Below are 16,824 nucleotides of genomic sequence, written 5' to 3' on the forward strand. Positions count from 1 at the left end.
CAGAAAGAGAAGAAAGCGAGGAGAGAGGAGGAGGGGAAGGGGGAATTGGCGAGAGGGAATGATGGTGGCTCTCGGCGTTTGTGAAAACATAGGAGCAGAGGAAGACGAGAGGGAGTTAGTCCCCGCTAAACCCATGGTTCTCGACAGGTTTGCTAGCGAGGGAGTTAGTCCCCGTGAATCCCTTCTAATCTCATTAAACTTAGTTCTGGACTGTTAACAAACACGAGACTAGACTACTACATAGTCCAGTCCAAACCAGCGAAAGCTAGCGAGCTCAAACAAACGCCCCCTAAGGTCCCACCTTCCATTTGTTTGTTTGTTTTATTTATTTATTATTATTATTTTAATCAAGTAAGATATGTTCATTACATTAAAAACTAGTCTCAATAAGAATTGGATAAACAACTAAAGATAAAGTAACAGGGCCAAGCAAAATGAGAACAGTAACCAAAGATACAACGGGAGGTCCACACAAGTTTAAGCCCGAAGGCCGCAAAAAATAAAAGATAAATAAAAAAAATAAAAAAACCCTAATCTCTAGCAGAAAAAACCACACTACCGCCACTGACACATCTTTGGAGGAAGCCAAATTCCAAACCGAGTCTCTTTACGAGCCCTTCAAATATATACAAACAAAGAAGCATATGGGTAGAGAGTGAGGCTAAGGGGTATGTAAAATACACAACACTAGGGATCCGACATGCAGGTTTCAGGAATGGAAGTGAGAGAGGTCAGTAGATATGATATCCAATTTCTAATAGGAGCCTGCCGATTCGAGCACATGATGGGATTGAGATGAAGTATCACAGCTAGGGAGGGGAAGGAACGAAAATTTAAAGACCAAAAGTAATAAAAGTGGGCGAAATACGACGGATAAGAGACATGAAGCCTAAATATGAGACAAGCTCAAGAGATGTTGGGACCTAGCTCAAGAAAAATTAAGATAAAACTCGAGGGATAACCGAGAATGGAAATGAAGGAAGGAGACTAGAAAAGGGGAAGGAAGAAGAAGTGGATGCAGGGATGAGGAAAGTGAAGAAGAGATAAGAGGGAAGGAAAATAAGGAAAGGATAAAAAAGAAAGGAGGAAATGAGGAGAAAAAAGAGATAACGAGCTGCTGCCTGCCCCAAGCAAAGCAAGGGGCGGCGGCTGAGGAGTCCACATAGAGAGAGAGAGAGAGACCGCGTCTTGGTTTGCCTCGTTACCTTTCATTTGTATTTTGTAAGAATTTGATCGTTTGCTTACCAAATAAAAGATAGAAAGTAAGACATAATTAATAATTTAATTGTCTGTAGTTTTTACGTAAGCGACTTTGCTGTCCAATTCTCCCACATTAGGTGTACATAAATATTGCTATGCAAGATCACGAAATTAAATTTGTAAACTAAATAATATAGAAATTGATGATTGTATAATTACTTAAGCGTTAATAAATGTGCTCATTTCTTATTAATAACACATCATTTAATTTATAAATTTTATATTAAATTTAAGGGTAAAAGACTGTTTACTACCCTCATGTTTCGTGGTTTTCAACATTTAGTACATCAAGTTTTTTTCGTCTCAAAGTCATACCTAAAGTGTAAATTTTGGGACAGTCTCATACATCCGTTAGTCAAACTATTAAGTCTCCGTGGACATTGATTGGGCGCCACGTGTCATCCAAGTAGAAATTAAAAATAAATTATTTATAAAATAAATAAATAAATAAATAATATATATATATATAGAAAAAAAAAAAACCTTCATCTTCCCAAGATTCGAAGGAAGAAGAAGAAGAAGAAGAAGGAGAAGGAAGAAGAAGGAAGAAGGAGGAAGAAAAAAAAAATTGCATTTAGAGGAAAAAGAAGAAGAAGAAGGAAGAAGAAGGAGGAAGGAGGAAGGAGAAAAAAAAAATCTTCCCCAGATTCGGAGGAAGAAGAAGAAGAAGAAGGGGAAGGAAGAAGGAGAAGAAGGAAGAAAAAAGAAGGAAAAAAAAAACCGAATCTGCAACCCAGATTTGGAGGAAGAAGAAGAAGAAGAGGAAGGAAGAAGGAGGAAGGAGAAGGAAGAAGGAGGAAGAAGAAAAAAAAAATCTTCCCCAGATTCGAAGGAAGAAGAAGAAGAAGAAGAAAAAGGAGAAGGAAGAAGAAAGGAAGAAGGAGAAGAAGGGAAAGGAAGAAGGAGGAAGGAAGAAGGAGAAGAAGGAGGAAGAAAAAAAAAAGTTTCAGTCGGAGGAAGAAGAAGAAGAAGAAGGAAGAAGGAGGAATGAGGAAGGAGGAAGAAGAAGAAAGAAGAAAAAAAAAAATCTTCCCCGAGGAAGAAGAAGTAGAAGAAGAAGAAGGAGAAGGAAGAAGGAAAAGAGGGAGGAAGGAGGGGGAAGGAGGGAGAAGGAGGGAGAAAAAAAAAGTTGCAGTAAGAAGAAGAAGAAGAAGAAAGAAGAAGAAGAAAAAAAAACGTGAATGACACGTGGCGCTTAGTCAATGTCCACATGGGCGCCACGTCACAGTTAACGGGAGACTGAACAGTTTGACTATCGGATGTATGAGACTGTCCCAAAATTTACACTTTAGGTATGACTCCGAGACAAAAAAAACTTGATGTACTAAACGTTGAAAACCACAAAATATGAAGGTAGTAAACAGTCGTTTACCCTAAATTTAATTTTCCTAACATTATTCACAAGTGAACTCTGAATCCTTTTCCTAGGATTCAAGGGATTCTGTTTATCGTACATTGTGCGATTAGTTTTCGTTAGGTATTATTTATATTAAATTTTAAATTTTAAATTTCAAATAATTTCTGATCGCACGATATACGATGAACGAACACAATTATGAGATTCTCTGGGTCCCAAGAAAAGGATTCGGGAACCTTTTCCTATAAATACAATGGGCAAATCACTAGCTGTGCAACTTCCTAGAACTTCACTAGCTCTAAATTAAGCTTAGCAGCTGAGAGAGAGACGGCATTTTTATTGCTGCCTTTGTCTCCCCCTTCGAACTTATACAGAAACATGGATGCAAAAGTCCTCTCCTCCGGAGTCAGACACTCCAACGTGCCGGAAAGCTATGTCAGACCAGAATCCGACCGGCCTGGCTTGTCCGAAGTGTCTGAATGCCAAAACATTCCAGTCATTGACCTGGCTTCTCCTAACAGAGCCCAAACTGTGCAGCAAATTGGCGATGCTTGCAAAAATTATGGCTTTTTTCAGGTACCCTCTTCCCTTCATCATTAACATCTTATATATGGATCCCCATCTCACTTTAATTATTGCGAAAACTCAACAATCGCATTTTGCACAAACTGAAATGTTTGTGTGTGTGTATCCGTGTGAGTGTTGATATTTGGGTGAATTTGGTGCTAGGTTATTAATCATGGGGTGTCAACGGAAGGAGTGGAAAAAATGGTAGGGGTGGCCAATGAGTTTTTTAGCCTTCCTGTGGAGGAAAAGTTGAAGTTGTACTCAGATGATCCCTCAAAAACCATGAGACTTTCAACAAGTTTTAATGTGAACAAGGAGAAGGTTCATAACTGGAGAGATTATCTTCGACTCCATTGCTATCCTTTGGACAAGTACGTTCCTGAGTGGCCCTCCAATCCTTCTTCCTTCAAGTACGCCTCTCTCTCTCTAGATCTGTCTCGCAACTATTTGTCTCTTTCTTTCTCAGAGATGCATCAGACACCATTGGTGTACTATTCTGTGGGAAAAAGCTATGCTGTCTGCCACGTTGTTTGTTATTACATGTATTTCATAGCGTGCTATATATCATATAGGTCTTTAATAAAAAGAGTTTGGCATTAGAAAATAACTAAGCTGCAGAGAATTCACGTCATTTTTTCGTTACATGTGATGTTATTGGTTACGTCTGACACAAGAAATTTTATAATCATAAAAGTTTAGTTCTATTCTTTTCATATTCTAATATTTACAGGGGACATTCTTAAATCCTAAGATCTCTTTCTGTACATTGAAAAGTGAAATATTATTAAAGGAACCAGATGTAAGTTGTATAGCTTTTAGTTTGTAGGGTTTAACCACTTGGGTACGTGGTTTCTAGGGTTTACTAAACAATGTTCAGTTATTAAAAGTCGTTTTTCTTTACACATAAATACACCATATAACAACTGAGACAACTAATTGGCCTTGATTGGATCTAATAATCTTAATGACAATCACCTCTAAATCTTTTATCTTTGATTTTTCCCCCCTTTTAAAATGCTATGACTCTGCATTGACTTGGCATGTGCCCACATGGCGTTCTTGAAAGTACGATGTTCATCTAAACTGTAGAAAATCGATCCTTCATGAAGAAACTAGCACATAGGTTCTCCAGAAAGTTTTAAACAGCTAAAACACACAAATAGTTTTATGCAGCTTTGCTAATTAGTAGTTTCTAGTTAACATATGCCGCCATATGTTCATGATTTAATTTTGTTTGACATAGCTAAATTACCAATTAGTAGCTTCTTAACATATTGGCCACATCTTCTCAGTAGTTTATTAAGAAAAAAGAAAGAAAAAATTATAGTTTAGTCGGCAGCACTTGCAGCCATTTCTGATTATTGTAGGAGGAAAATGGATGCACGTTAACTTTGTCCGAATCTAGGACAGAGTAGGCATTATCTTGTCTAAAGTTTTATTTTTGAACAAAAATCTTGTCCGAAGTTTTGAAGTTCATTGTTACTAATCGGGCACGATCAACGGCGGTGGCTTATTGTTGGATGATATTCTCTCACTTGGGGTGAATTTGTGCTCACTTTTCTGAAGTTGAGAGTGATGCTCACAGATTGTGGCTAAATTATTTTTAATTTCAAAGTTTATATCTTATATCAGTTAAATTAAATTAATCAAACCTTGATAAATAAGGAGGTAATCATCACCTGTATCTTTGAACTAGCAAAATTGAACTTTTTATTTTGAACAAGAAAATGTGGGAGGTATCGGGTTTGATGCTTCGAGTTAGTGAGTCTGCTTGACTGTACCCATGGGTAGGTTGAAATTCCCAAAAGTCTCTTCGAATTTGTAACTTAACACATGTTGTCTTTAAAAAAAAAAAAAATTGAGACAACTGGGCCTACATGTTACTGATTTAAAAATCTTTGCATACGGGAATCGTGGTTGATTGACGGTGTGATGATATTTTAGGTCAAGAAAGGGGAGATCCTAGCCGTCGATGCATTGTGGTTCGGTTTATTGTATAGTGGAGTGGTGATGTATTAGAGCAATTCCACCCCTAAAGACTTTGCGCCAGCATCCAGCGCATTTATCCACTCAAGTGAATAGTAATAAACCTCAATGAACAGTAATAGGCTAAAACATCTCCACCCCTAAAAAAATGCGCTAGCACCCAGTCTAAAAATGCGTTGGCACAAACGATCTCCATCCCTACAGAATGTGCTGGCATCCAGCCCATTTAAAATATTATATATTTTTTTAAAGAATAAATAAAAAAATAGTTTTATTTTCGGATAATATTTTTAACCAATTTCGGATAAAATTTCAAATAAACTTAAAAAAAAAACACTAAAATAAAATTACATACTCATCAAATAAACTTAAAAAAAACACACTAAAATAAAATTACATAAACTCATCAAATAAACTAAAAAAAAAAACAATAAAATGAAATTACATTAAACTCAAAAAATACACTTTATTCTTCAACCACAAGCTTATTTTAATTATCTTCACCTTTTTGCAATCCCCACTGAAAGCTTTGGTAGAAAGTGTAGAAAATATTGAAATGTGGTGTAAGGTGGAAGCTGAGGATTAGGTATTTATAGAAAAAAAAAACTTTTTTTTTTTAAATTTTCTATATTTTTTAAAATTTTTTCTGTATTTTGTAATAATTTTTCTGTATTTTTTCATAATTTTTAATAAATTTTAATATAGTAAATTAATTTGGACCGTTGGATTTGAAAAATATTCAAATCCAAGAGCCAAGGCGTTGCCATGTGGCTAACGGTCATAATTCTAACCGTTGGGCCTTTTTTTTATTATTTTTATTTTTATTTTTTGTGAAAAAAGGTGGACCATTGATCTGTGATTGGAAATCCAACGACACTGAGGAGGGCCACGTAGCTCTAATCCGGGTGAACACAAGTGGGCTGACAAGAAAGGCCCCGTCGCCTGCACCTTTGTCTCTTACTCACACCCAGTCGCGAGTGTACTGCACGCGCCAACCAAATAGGCCAACCTCTGAGTTTGTCCAAAATGAGCTGGTCTGTTGCCTGGCTTGGGCTGGGTGCCAGACTGTTTTACGGGCTGTACCAGATTAACAAGGTGCTGGGCTGATTTTTGGACAGGGTGCTGGGCAATTTTGTGTCCGGTGGAACTACTCTTGGGGTTAGTTCGTGTTGACATAGGTACGGACAAGGTGGTTGATGAATGATTGGCTACATGTAAATACGGTTCCCCATTCATAGAGTGATGCCATGGCAATATTGAACTTTCCAAAAATAGTTATCTCTTTTGATCTTGCCACTTGGACATGGATTTTTTCTGGATCCATGCATTCTAATCTTAGGGATCTACCAATCCAAACCATTGAAATTTAATCTAACGACTATAAACAAGGGCCCACTTTAAAAGTTATAATAACTTTAGTCGTTAGATCAAATTTCAATGGGCCGGATTGATGGATCCCAAGGATTAGGATGCATGGATCCGAAGAGTATCCATGTCCTTACCACTTTGCAGTTTAAGACATCCTCTTTTTGTCATCAATACTCTTTCTCCAAGTTGAGACTGAGTCGATATTAAACTTTGTCGTGTCTAATGTGTGGGATGTTATTGATCCAAATTTAAAGGGTAAATTACATTTTACCCCCTCAGGTTTGAGGTCGATTTCAATTCCTTACAACATCTTTAAAACATTTCACTTTCATACCGCACCTACTATTTTATTTCAATATAGTACATGCGTTATATTTTTCATCCATTGATCTGTTAAGAGCTGACATGGCTGCCACATTTGTACTGACGTGGCTACCAAATTTGTGCCACGTGGCAAAAATAAATAAATATTTTTTCATTTAAAATATTATAATAATTTACCATATTTATTAAAATTTAAAAAAAAAAACAAACAAACCTATCTTCTTCTCGAGCCCTTCCCTTTTCCTGCAACCCTAACACCCCCCACCCCACTAGTAGAAAAAAGCTCATCTACCACGGTCAATGCCCGTGATAGATTGCAATCCATCACGGGCACTATGCTCGTTAGTAATCTGGATGTGATAAAAAGTCTTAATTTCTACCACAGACTATGACGGTTGTCAAATGTGAGATAAACACGGATTGTACCCGTGGTAGATTGAGATCTAACACCACATTCATTATGGCCATTGTGAATTACAAATTGAACATGGCTAATGACCATCATAAAAAAATTTCCAAAAATAAAAATAAATCATTTAATATTTAAACAAACTTACTACAATATAATAATTATATAAACAAATCGCAAAATCAAATATTATAAAGTGCACACTAAAGCTAACGATGAGTTATACTAGAAATATCAAACTATCCACATAGGATCAAATAGGCCTCCAATAACAAGAACACTTGAAGATTTCACATTTCTTTGAACATGTCCAAACAAAGGACCTTGAGAATGAACTACTGCCCCCAACACTTGCGCCTTAGCAATTGCTGTCTCTCTATTTGCATGGACATAAGCATATGGATCACAAGAAAAAACATCTTGTACTCGTATAGGTGGAAATATACATTTGATCTCAATCAAGAAAAGTGAATAGAGTTTCTGCCTCTAAACCTTTCTACTCAAGCATTCCTTTGAAATTGAACTCTTGACAAAATTTTAATAAGAGGAGTCCTTTGAGAAAAGATAAACACATGATTAAATTATGAACCTACTAAATAGAGCCACTACGTATAATTCTGCAAATATATACTATACAAGATTAACCAAACCAATACCATAAACAAAGATTTTTTTTTATAAACAAAAGGCCAAAAAATTAGGAAAACAAACAAAAATAGGTTCAAAGATAGCATCGTTGAGTCTTCGAGGACATCAAAATTGAAAATGAGAGTGAGACAAATTGAGGGAGATCCTTCACATGTAAATTTGTCAGAAACCAAAACTATACAAACAATTCACTTATCAAAGAAAAACAATGTCTCACATCAATAATTCAAAGCTAGAATCCCATTATCGTACCCCGTTAGCACCATTTTCATACAAATCAGAATCCTCAAAGCAAATTCTTTACCGATTAGTGCATACCAACGTCAATTTAAGTTCACAATTCATCAAGAATGCCACTTTTAATAACTACAGCTACAAATGTAAAGCAAGCCAGTTCCGAAAAACAACAGAAAGTGTGAATGTAAATGTACCTCAGCCAGGTTGAGATGCAAATCGTCTTTTAAATGGAAAGTTAAAAACTGACAGCAAGCCCTGCAAGGCCTAGGACACCTTGAACAAAATACCATGGCAACAACCACATTGTCAGGGCACAATTCGACCCCGAAAATTTTCACACTGCTCGTTCTATGCTTGGTCATGCTTGGAGAAGGCATGCTTGCCTCCTAGTTATCAACATATCCCTTTCTCTTGCACCTTATCGTATTGAACCAAAGCTAAGTAAAGCTTTAATCTTTATCACATTTAGCCAAAATCGAATTGTAAATAAACATACTTATTCATAATTACACTTTAATTGGAGAATAATCACGGTATCATTTCAATAAACGGAGTTAAATTTTAATATCTTTACAAAGAAATCGAGAGACATACTAATCCTGGAATTGAGGAATGGCTGGTCATCCAAGTCGAGCCGGCGACTAGGCGAGGCCATGGGGACGGCGACCGACATGTCGTTCTCTAGGGAAAGCTTTCGGCGGGCTCTGCATCAGTGACGAGTTCTTATGTGGGCGCCGGACAGAAGACGGTTGCGATTTCGAAGAAGAGGGCGCCGGGGCTTTGGAGAGAGAAATGAGTAGTTTGGAGATTTCAGAGAAACCGCCGAAGGAATCGAATGGGTGAGATTGGGTGGTTGGTGGTATCAGATCTGGAATTGGTATATAGATTGGGTTTAAGATAGAGTTGGTTCTGATAACAAATTTGAGAGTAATATTAAATATATTAACCTACAACATTCATATAGTTTGAGTTTTCTAACAGATGTATGAAATTGAAATAAAATAGTAGGTGAGGTATAAAGGTAAAATATTTTAAAGATATTGTAAGGAATTGAAATCGACTCTAAATTTGAGAGGGCAAAATATAATTTAGCCCTATTTAAACTTTTCTAATGATTATAAATGAGATGGTAAACATCGCTTTAGGGTGATGATCTAAAATATTCCCTATTTTGTGAGCTAAACGCTATTAAAATTCAAGGGCGTGTTAGAAAATATAATTTCCTTCGTAAAAACACTTTCACCCAAAAAAACATGATTGCATGATTCCGAATACCAAACTTAAATTTGGGCCTGTTGAGGCCGAAATTGGGCTTTGATTTGCTCCTTCAATCTCTTACATGAATCCCTTTGAGCTGCAGGGACACTGTGAGTAGTTACTGCACAGAGGTTCGAGAACTTGGATACAGGTTACAGGAATTAATATCAGAGAGTTTAGGGCTGGAGAAAGATTACATAAAGAGCGCACTGGGCGAGCAAGGACAGCACATGGCGGTGAACTTTTACCCGCCGTGTCCCCAGCCCGAGCTGACTTATGGACTGCCGGGCCACACCGACCCAAATGCCCTAACAATTTTGCTCCAAGACCTTGGAGTTGCTGGCCTTCAAGTTCTCAAAGATGGCAAATGGGTTGCTGTCAATCCCCACCCTAATGCCTTTGTCATTAACGTTGGTGACCAATTACAGGTAACATATAACACAAAACAATTCTATGTATACCGTCTTTTTGTTTTTTGATAAGGTGGAATGTTTTGAAGAAATCTCACTGGCCATCAATTTTATTAACTTTAATCCCATATGTTGAGAGAGTTGATTACTTAGGTAAAAAATTACGCGCTAGATCTTTGATTTTAGGTTATAAGTATTAGATTGTGTATTCAAACTCGAATTCTATGCAATCATTGTGAAATCAAAAGTTGTGTATAGACAGAATCTCAAATTGTCAAATTGTGCATGTAATTGTGAAATGAAAATTATTGGTTGGTGCAGGCCCTAAGTAATGGAATTTACAAGAGTGTGTGGCATCGAGCCGTTACCAATACTGAGAGAGCAAGACTCTCAGTAGCTTCATTCCTCTGCCCACAAGACGATGCTCTAATAAGCCCAGCAAAAGCTCTCACAGAGGATGGATCTGCAGCCATATATAGGGGATACACTTATACTGAGTATTATAAGAAGTTTTGGACTCGGGACTTGGAGAAAGATCATTGTTTGGACCTTTTCAAGATCCAGCAACAGCCCTAGCCTATATATACGGGCCTTTAAGGAAGGGGTTCCTCATTTTTCAAATAAAAAATAGGTACACCCTCTTGACCGTTAGATTTGGCTTTAATGAAATTCTGTGGTTGAGATTAAATTACAGACCACATAATCTTAAACACATAATTTCATTAAAGCCAGATCTAATGGTCAAGAGAGTGTTCCTATTTTTTATTTTTTTTAAAGGGAATCCCTTCCCTTAAAGGCTTCCTCTCTCTCTCTCTCTCTCTCTCTCTCTCTCTCTCTCTCTCTCTCTCTCTCTCTCTCTCTCTCTCTCTATATATATATATATATATATATATATGCGTTTGTATTCAATAACGTTATTTATATGCAAAAAACTAATCATATTGCTGAGTACTGATGCACTTTAAAATAGGAGTGGACTCTGCAATTGTACGTGGAACATGCATGTGTTAGAGAATCTATAACAATGGGGTCAATTTTGTGCGTGTAACTATTTAGTGTAAAAATGTGGTTTTTCGTTAAAGTGAACAGTACCGGGTGCTTTTCGTTAAAGTTCCCTAATTAAGGAAAACTAATGAAAATGGCTTGAAAACTTTGAGTTTTAATGATAAGGACAAAATAAAGGGTAAAGTGAATAGTACTAGGATTGACTTTTTAGTGTAAAAATGTGGTTTTTCGTTAAAGTGAACAGTACCGGGTGTTTTTCGTTAAAGTTCCCTATTAATTATTGCCTATCTGATTATGGCTCCTCATGGCCGGTATGAATGCTTATGTAATTTGGTTGATTTACTTTCTTGATCATGATACTAGTTTGAATGAACATTCTGAATAATAATTTTACAGGTATGTCATAAAAATAATATAAATGTCATATTATAATTCCTTTCTTGCCAATTTTCCGTATTTTAGAAGTGTTCTTGTGTATGAGCGGTTGTGTGTTGAATTCTGTTGACAGGTAAGTTTGAGTGTCGAGAAAATACATGAGGTCCTGATTTTGTGCTTGTGGCAGCACAAACACATGATCTGCCCCTTGTATACCAGACTTCTGTTGTGTTAGACCTTGTTGCAAAAGTATGAATCCACATTTATAACATATAAGCGACATAAAATCCCTTTCTTATTACTTTTTTTTTTGGGGAACATATGAAAGTCTACTTATGGTGAAAAATCCACATGGGATCACCATATCAAAAACCAAAGCAATATGGATGCATATGGCAGCACACCATAGCCAAAGTTATATCAAACTCTTCTTAAGAAATTCAATGACATTGGTCTAGAAAGCGGAGCACATGACGCGGAAGCCTTGGAATCCAGATCCCTTAACCAAGGCCTCAAACTCCTTCTCCGTCCTCTCTTTTCCGCCGGGGTTGTGAGCTAACATGATCATGTCGACATGGTTAGCTAGCTTGGTGGCAAGGCTGCTGTTTGGAGATACCGGAATAATGATGTCAACAAGAATCACTTTCCCATTGTCGGGGAGCGTAGCATAGCAGTTCTTCAAAAGTTTCAAGCAATGCTCGTCACTCTAATTGTGACATATATACTATAAGATTGCATACAAGATTTGATATTAGTTCCAAATACATTAAGCAACTAAGCTTAAGAAATTGTTATTAGCACTATAAAATAGTCATTGACTCTCATTTGGATAAATAATAACTCATCTTCATGAAAATTGCATCTCCCTTTGGAACACTTACAAACATGTCTCCTCCAACATGCTCCACACCTATATCCAACATTCATAGACCTCATATTCATAGGGAAAAATGATAAATGGTACAAATTAAACATGATTTGTTTTTATATAAGCAATATTAGAGGAAGAGGAATCAAACTTGAGAGAGATTGAGTGTAAAGGTGAATGCTTTTAGTAACTATTGACACTGGAAATTACAATGTCTACTTGGTGCGCATGTCAAGTGATTATGAGCTAACTACGCTATTCTTATGAATGTGGGTGTGCCAATTCGTAACCGAACTTGGTCAGACGAGTATAATCGATGTGGTGGTAGTGGCGAATGCACTGCTAACTTCTACACGTGAGCGATTTGGGTAGAGGAAGGAACACATCTCGGCCTTGGATTCTAGAACCTAAAGACAAGTTTACTAGATAGAGGTTATATAACTGGTTTGGCTTTCACTGTGCCGAACAAATGGTAATTAGGTAACAACTCATTTTGCTGAGGAGCTAATGATATGACAGGCGAAAGAATTGCAAAAACTCTTCACCCGCCGAGACTTGAATAGATAACCTACCAACCAACAACAATTTTGTTCACTTATCCGAATTGAAGGTGCTCCTAAATTGTCTGGTTCTATTGCTCTACTGCTGTTAATCCATCTGAAGATGTGACCAGTTGTCAATAGTGTTGTTCAGTTGTACTAACTAAAGATGTATTGATTGGAGGGTTAGGACAATTAGTGTTCTTCTTAGGGGTGTGAAAAGGGTTTTGCACAGAGCTAGGGTTTTAGCATAGAGCGTTTGAGTTATTTGTTAAGTTGAAGGAGCTTTCAATGTTGAAAAGCCTCTTCTATTTATACGCGAGGCTTTCATGATAAACAAGCATGCCGAGGCAGAGTCCTAATGGGATTGTGTTTGCTCGATATTTGCTTGAATATTCCCTTTATGCCTACTTAGCCAAAAATTCATCTCTATTTAGTCTCAGCCTCTCTGACTCTTATCAGGACTCTGAACCTAGTCCCATGATGAGATTCATTCATCTTTTTTCTGGTCCCATAGGCATTCGAATCCTTGGGTTAATTCATATTTATCCATAATTTATACTAATCCTTGCAATTTCAGTTTGTGTAGAACTTGACCAAATCACCCTTATACTTAACCTTTTCATAGTCCTACCTCTATGAAGACTCGGTCGAACGAATCCTACTCGTGGCCTAAAATCCCACTAGCTTGAAAGATTTTACGACCTTTTTAAGAACCATGGTCCTTGGGTCAACTCATCTCTGCTTAAGTTGTTATTCGGGCCCAAATAGTAATTAACTACAAACATTATCAGAAACGAAGAACATACCAGGATATTGGGGAGCATCTTTGATGACATGAGGCAAGTCGAAGTTAATACCCTTAAACGAAGGGTACTTAGAGACAATCATGTGAATAACACTGCCGGTGCCACCACCAACATCAACGACAGATGTGAGGCCCTCAAAGCCCTTATAGGTCACAAGAAGTTTCTTCATGGCAATGATAGAGTGGTCAGCCATTGCCCTGTTAAAGACCTTGTTGAATCTAGGGTCAGTGCCATGATACTCAAAATTAGTCATTCCATAAGCCCTGTTGAATGCAATTCCTCATTCAAGAACAAGATCTTTCAAGTGGTACCTGCCCAAGCCTAAAACAAGCATACATATCATAAATACTGCTCTCTTATGGAAACTATAAACAAAAATAAGCTAAATAACTAATTTTCCAACACCTCCCGTCAAACTCATGGCGGTACACGTTATGAGTTTGCCAACAAGTAGATGCGGATGCAAGACTCCAAATTCTAGTGCTAGTGTCAATGCCAATTCCAATGCCAATATTAGTGCCAATGCCAATACCAATGTCGATGCTAATGCCAATGCAAATTCCAACTTCCGAACAAACTTGAACAAAAAACAAAAAATCCAACTTTCGTAACGTCACTCGAGCGATCATCAGTCCAAGCACTCGAGCGATCATCATGGTGAGAACGACAGACAAACCAAACAAATCATATTTCTTTCTTGCCCATGTGGGCCTAAGCCTCAAACAATCAAGCAATTTTTTCTTTTTTCTTTTTCTTGTTTCTTCCTTTTTTTCACTCCCCCTTTTTTCATTCTTTTTTATTCCATTCTCCTTTTTCCTCTTTTTTGCTTTGCAGCAATATAGACTTGTGGGATGCTCCTGAAGGTTGCAGCGTTCAAAGGTTCAGAAGCAGAGTTTGTGAAAACTAAAGCAAAATCCTAAAGGATATGGGGAGGTGCAGACCAGAGCAGAGCGATGCAAGTGGTGCACGTCGTTTACGAATTCGTTTAATAACAGGTCAGATTGCAGTGATAGTATAATGGATATGGGTGCAAGCAGATGGTGGTGCGGGTATACGGACCAGGTGCAGGTTAATCAAACAAGTTGCGTGGGTGCAGGTCAGACAACGGAGTATGGGACAAAAACGAATGAACAACAATGAACAACGACATATATATATATATATATATATATATATATATTTTTTTTTTTTTTTACTTCAACTAACAAATTGATATCAAACCAAAGCAGATTGATCCTAAAGGATCAAACCTGCTCTGATACCAAGTTGAATATCAAAGTGCGCAACGAACAAGACTAACAAAATAATAAGAATATTATTAAACAAACTGAGAATGCCGAAACGGCTACAAAACCCTAAGAGACTACATTGCGACTAACTTATTCTCAAACTAAATTATAAGCTCTATTATATATAGTGAAAACTAAAGCAAAATCCTAATCCTTAAAGGATATAGAAAATTCTAATATCCTTGTCCCACAAGAAAACCATAAACAAAAATAAACTAATAATTAATTTTCCAACAGCTATCAACTTCAATAATTCCTATTACATCGAAACAAAATAATTATGCAAAGTGATTAAATTAAAAAAATTTCTCACATAAAACCTTCCGTCTTCTTCTCCAACCGTCTCTCTCCCCCACATCCCCTTTATTTATCCATCTCTCTCAATCGTTCATTCCCCTTCTCTCCTCATGAGTTTTTTAATTTTTTTTTCTTTTCCTGTATGAAAAGGGAGAAGGACTTGTTTCAAAATTTTCACCACCGTCAGAAAATTTCATGTAAAAAAAGGGATCACACGTTCAAGAAGAAGAAGAAGAACCTAATTTTGAGGTTATAAGATGTTGACGTGGTTTAACCGTAACCATTCAAATAAAATGGGAGTGAAGGGAAGGGGGAAAAAAAAGAAAAAAGAAAAAAAGGAGGGAATCCTACTCCAATATTTTGAACATGTAGACAGCCTGATCAGATGCAGCTAGTGGACCCTAGTCTGTTTTTTAGAAGAAAGTTATCTTTTCCACAGACACAGAGCATATAATACAAAAATATTATTATGTATTTGTTGACCCTAAAAACTACCAAGCCTACGTAGCTGTGAACACGGAAAATTCCTGAAACGAAAGAGACAAGAACAACGTGCACAAACAAATATTTGTATTTTTTGAAGATTTTGGGTTACAATCTCTCTCTATTTTGATCCTCTGATTCGATCTCTGTAAGGTGTGTATTTGTGGATGTGTGATTGATCCAAAGGGCCGTTGGGCTTGATCTAAGGATGAACGTTCTTCAAGGGCCGTGGACTTGATCTTGAAGGTGGATTTGAGCGGATCTTCAAAGGGGCTTTTGGGCTTGATCTTTGAAGAACAGTGACGAACGGATCTCCAAGGGCTTTTGGGCTTGATCTTGAAGAACAGTGACGAACGGATCTCCAAGGGCTTTTGGGCTTGATCTTGAAGAACGGTTGGATGTGTGGATTTGTCGACGTTTGTTGATCCAAAGGGCCGTTGGGGCTTGATCTTGGATGAACTGATGATGAACGATGGTGCTTTCTTCAAGGGCCGTCGGGGCTTGATCTTGAATTGGTGGATGGTTGATCCAAGGGCCGTCGGGGCTTGATCTTGGAAGAACGATGAACGAAGAACGAAGAACACTTTCTTCAAGGGCCGTCGGGGCTTGATCTTGAATTGGTGGATGATTGTTGATCCAAAGGGCCGTCGGGGCTTGATCTTGGAAGAACGATGAACGAAGAACGAAGAAGGCTTTCTTGATTCTTCGGGAACCTGGATGCTTGAGAGCTTCGGAGTTTCAGAGCTTCAGAGCTTCAAGGTGTAATATGAATTGGTTCCTCAAATGAATGAAATGGGCTTGTATTTATAGAATTTTCCAAAGCCTAATTTTGAATATAATACCCTAGATGAAATAAGTCGTTTCTGCCAGGTGTTGACACGTGTCCTATTTGATGACTTTTCCAACTCATTTCAATTTTCGTTGAGTCACACGTTACGTGTAAAATTTATGTAATACATGAGCGTTGACACTTTGATTTATCGGTCAACATTTATTTACCGAAATTTCGATGTCTACAAATGCCCCCACTTCAAGGCGCGTCGTATACATGTGCTTGTCACGTGTAAGAGATGTGTTTTGAAGTCCCTTACTGTAGATGTTGATCCAAGGGCCGTCGAGGCTTGATCTTGAATTGGGCTGGAGATTTCTTCAAGGGCCGTTGAGGCTTGATCTTGAATTGGGCTTGAGATTTCTTCAAGGGCCGTTGAGGCTTGTTCTTGAACTTTTGTTTGAAATTTCTTCAAGGGCCATCTTGATCTTGAAGGTTGAAATTGGACCACAAGGAGTTTCATGTGGTAGATGATCTTTGGCTTTGGTAGTGGGTGAATCGGCACGT

The 16,824-nt window shown here is 37.5% G+C and overlaps 1 protein-coding gene, 2 long non-coding RNA genes and 1 pseudogene across 4 annotated transcripts in view; 1 reads left to right on the plus strand and 3 right to left on the minus strand.

The window, feature by feature from the left end:
* The first annotated feature begins 2,880 nt into the window (after positions 1-2,880).
* On the plus strand, positions 2,881-10,871 carry LOC103439952 (protein DOWNY MILDEW RESISTANCE 6). Of its 2 annotated transcripts, none has more exons than XM_070825044.1 (4): positions 2,881-3,193; positions 3,347-3,555; positions 9,517-9,841; positions 10,145-10,871. In XM_070825044.1, exons 1-4 carry the CDS (start codon positions 2,996-2,998, stop codon positions 10,397-10,399), a joined length of 987 nt encoding a protein of 328 aa, XP_070681145.1. In that variant the 5' UTR covers positions 2,881-2,995; the 3' UTR covers positions 10,400-10,871. The 2 variants fall into 2 exon arrangements, with proteins under 2 accessions (XP_070681145.1, XP_008376823.3); XM_008378601.4 differs by having other exon boundaries at positions 2,882-3,193; positions 3,347-3,594.
* LOC103421168 (uncharacterized) lies at positions 7,375-9,345 on the minus strand. The gene is made up of 2 exons (XR_003775364.2): positions 8,751-9,345; positions 7,375-8,573 (listed from the first exon to the last, which is right to left on the minus strand). It is a non-coding gene; the product is annotated as an uncharacterized lncRNA (long non-coding RNA).
* A 594-nt stretch (positions 10,872-11,465) lies between the features above and the next one.
* Positions 11,466-14,578, minus strand: LOC103440157 (caffeic acid 3-O-methyltransferase-like; annotated as a pseudogene).
* LOC114825926 (uncharacterized) overlaps positions 11,466-16,824 on the minus strand; it is a 35,019-nt gene continuing 29,660 nt past the window's right edge. The window contains exon 2 of the long non-coding RNA XR_011582951.1: positions 11,466-11,927. This is a non-coding gene — a long non-coding RNA (uncharacterized lncRNA). The remainder of the gene's footprint in view (positions 11,928-16,824) is intronic.

The sequence above is a fragment of the Malus domestica genome, chromosome 07 (genome assembly GCF_042453785.1).
Source record: "Malus domestica chromosome 07, GDT2T_hap1".
NCBI classification, from domain to species: domain Eukaryota; kingdom Viridiplantae; phylum Streptophyta; class Magnoliopsida; order Rosales; family Rosaceae; genus Malus; species Malus domestica.

Bases quoted from the DNA above. Each gene is read 5' to 3' on its own strand.
- LOC103439952 (XM_008378601.4), top strand. From the start codon at position 2,996: ATGGATGCAAAAGTCCTCTCCTCCGGAGTCAGACACTCCAACGTGCCG. The intron at 3,194-3,346 runs GTACCCTCTTCC...ATTTGGTGCTAG, and splicing joins AAAATTATGGCTTTTTTCAG to GTTATTAATCATGGGGTGTC. The intron at 9,842-10,144 runs GTAACATATAAC...TGGTTGGTGCAG, and splicing joins ACGTTGGTGACCAATTACAG to GCCCTAAGTAATGGAATTTA.